Source organism: Drosophila melanogaster, chromosome 3L (genome assembly GCF_000001215.4).
Source record: "Drosophila melanogaster chromosome 3L".
Classification (NCBI taxonomy): domain Eukaryota; kingdom Metazoa; phylum Arthropoda; class Insecta; order Diptera; family Drosophilidae; genus Drosophila; species Drosophila melanogaster.
In genome coordinates, this window is record NT_037436.4 from 2,994,544 (window position 1) to 2,997,514 (window position 2,971).

General features: G+C 43.5%; 1 protein-coding gene across 2 annotated transcripts; it reads left to right on the forward strand.

Annotated features, from left to right (window-relative positions):
* Positions 1–628: 628 nt before the first annotated feature.
* Positions 629–1,612, forward strand: CG2113 (uncharacterized protein). Of its 2 annotated transcripts, none has more exons than NM_139500.2 (2): positions 629–721; positions 780–1,612. In NM_139500.2, exons 1-2 carry the CDS (start codon positions 707–709, stop codon positions 1,314–1,316), a joined length of 552 nt encoding a protein of 183 aa, NP_647757.2. In that variant the 5' UTR covers positions 629–706; the 3' UTR covers positions 1,317–1,612. The 2 variants fall into 2 exon arrangements, with proteins under 2 accessions (NP_647757.2, NP_001261346.1); NM_001274417.1 differs by having other exon boundaries at positions 792–1,612.
* Positions 1,613–2,971: the final 1,359 nt, after the last annotated feature.

Here is a 2,971-nt window from a genome sequence, read left to right on the forward strand (position 1 = left end):
GAAATTTGTTTTGTATTTCCGGCTGCACTGAGCTCCAAATACTTCCGGCGACTTGCGCGCCATTCGAGGCTTAAATTTATGGAGCTAGTTTGCGAGCTGTTTCCGCCGCATTTGCCACATGGCTGCCACAGCCTGTGGAGTTGGCTTAAGGCTGCACTAAAATCCAGCGAGTGGGTGGACCTGAATGTGGACTCGGATGTGGGTGCGGATCTCCAGGGGGGGTTGGGAATTTAAAGCGACACTTTGATTGATTATCCCTGGACAAACTCGCGCCTGAATCCTTTGATGCGGCTTGGAATTCATGCGATCTCTAATGAGATGCGTGTGCTTGCATCCATGTGGCTCCAACAATCAGCGGTGGAATGATTGAAAGCAATAAGTGTCCACCTAATCGTAACTACCCTTGCCTTTAAAATTGTCAATTATCACTTTAAGTTACTAAATCATCTGTTGTAAAATATGTTAACAACTAAACTACATTTAAAATTAGTTATTTAAGTTACCAAATAATATAATTATTTTACTTTACGTAATATGCTCCAGGGTAAAAATATTTTCATAGCTTAAATAAGCAAGTTGACCACACTTTTGACACCTGGCTGAAATGTTTGGTTAGCAGCTGGACACACAGTAGGCCTTGACTGCGGTTCGATACTGACAAACATTTTCGGCAAACATCCGTTCAAATTTCCAGCATAATTATAAAATGGCTGAAAGTCAGGTGAGTGGTCAGCCGGTCAGCGGCTTGATTCGCCAATTAACTTTGACCCTTGAAAAAGGAATCCCCGCAGGATTCGTCGGTCTCGTCACGCATCACGCTCTTCAACCAACAAGCTGAGCAGCATAAAAACTGGATGATGATAAACCCCTTTGCCCATTACAACGTCAACGAGATGCCCAAGAGGACCTTTCCAGAGGAGGAATACGGCAGAGCTCCGACGGGCAGTCTTTCCGAGCAGAGATCCTTGCAGGCCAATGTACGTGCTCTGGAGGAGATTCTCCAACTGTGCGATTTGATACAGAAATCCGGTCGTGATGATCCCATTGATGGCCGAAAGGTACTAGCTTTCGGGCAACTATTTGAAACTTACAACAATATCTCCGACAAGTTGCTTGCCACTCTGTTGGGTGCCCGAAAGTATGGGTTCGTAGACTTTAGCGGAGAAACCCTTTTTCAAGGTCGTGATGATACAGAACCCGTCCGCCTGCTTCGCCCCTTCGAGGAGCTCCAAGCCGAAATCATTTCCAAGGTCGCCGATCTGCGCTGCGATTTCACTGAAAAACCGGAGGAACCGACTCTGCTTCGCGAGGATTAGGTGATGTTTTCTGCTTAAAAGTGGGCCAGAAACTGTCATCTACCTTTGACCCGTTTCAAAACCACGCGCACGTGTTCACCTCTGAGCCCTTTTGCTAATTGAATTAAAGTCTGGGTTCCCGGCCAAAAGGCTTTTAACCAACAGCGAAAACCCGCCAATCCCATCACGTATACGACAAGAGGGCCCTCTCGCAAACACCTGTCGCTATGGTTTTTTAATAACACACCGCAGGGGTTTTACCTCCAGGAAATAAACAAATTATAGCCGACTTAGTTGAATTCCTGCACTCAGCTGACAAATTATGTTGAATTATTCGAGTAAATGGGAAAGCTGTAAGTCATTTGGTTTCTTGGCAATTCACTCGATTGGCAATAAGCGCATTGTGAAAAAGTATAAAGGTGTTTTTTTTCCCCCATTAAGATATATACCTAACAATTTGTGGGTCTTAAAGTTCCTCTTTAATGGTATTACCTGCTGGAATTTATTTTAAATTAAACGCGTCATGATGTTTCCGCCCACTGTTTGAAGGCCGAAAATTCCGCTGGAGCGTGGGCGGTCGTGTAATGTACCGCTGATTTGATTTAACGATGAATTGAACACGCCCCCAGCCTGCGCCATTGATTCCTCACCTCAATCCCGGCCAGAAACATCAATTTTCGTGCTCTAAAGCCTCAATAAATTCGCACACTGGCATCAAATGATTGAATAATGAAGAGGGAATGGATGAGCTGCCGCTATTTGTGACACATAATTATGATGGAGCGAATGAATGCGGGCGGAATAGAAGGAAATGATCTAAAATAAACATGTTTCCATGTTTTGAAGCCTGGCGAAAAGAAGAAAAATCATGGCGGGGGTTAAATGGAATTTGTTATGCAAATGTCATGACTCGGCTCGTTGCGCACAACATCCGTTTGCCATTTTTCCTACTGCCAACTCGTGGCGGAAGGCCAAAATGTGGAGCCACAAAAGGGCCAAAAACCAGAAGCCAGAAGCCACCCAGTGGGTGGTGACTCACAAAATTGTTCGATGTAGGTGCTGATTGTTCGGCTCGAAAAAATGGCTTCGGTCCTGCGGGTGAACTATGTACATATATATGGTTCCGGTTGAATCCCTCCCACACACACACACACGCCAAGTTGTCCCAGCCAAAGGTAAATAAAAGTAGACCAAAGCAAAGCGAACGAAAAAATATTGTGGTCACAGGGGTTAACTTTTTTCCCTGAACTCGATCTGCAGCGGCACTTGTGCTTTATTTATTTATTTATTTATGTGAAAATGTTTGTAGATTTCTAAGCGCTTATGAATTATTGACTTTATACTCGCGTTGGGTACACTTCAAATATGATTTCAAAAACCTTAAATGCTCTCTAAACCATTATTAATATTGCATATGTACTTATTAAATTTAAATACGCTTGTGGCAAACTCTTAACAACTAAGTTAGGCTATTTTATCCGCCAGCTACTTAAATCTTTAAGCTACCTTCGCTTGAAACTTTAACCACAATCCTTCTTGACGAAGCTCCCTAAGCTAAACATCCTTGTAATTGTTATGGGCCACTTCTGGTAATTGCAGTTTCATAAAAATATATTCCGGATAAATTTTCCCGCCCATCTCAGGGATGCAGCTTAAGTTTCCCAGCTCATTTGAGG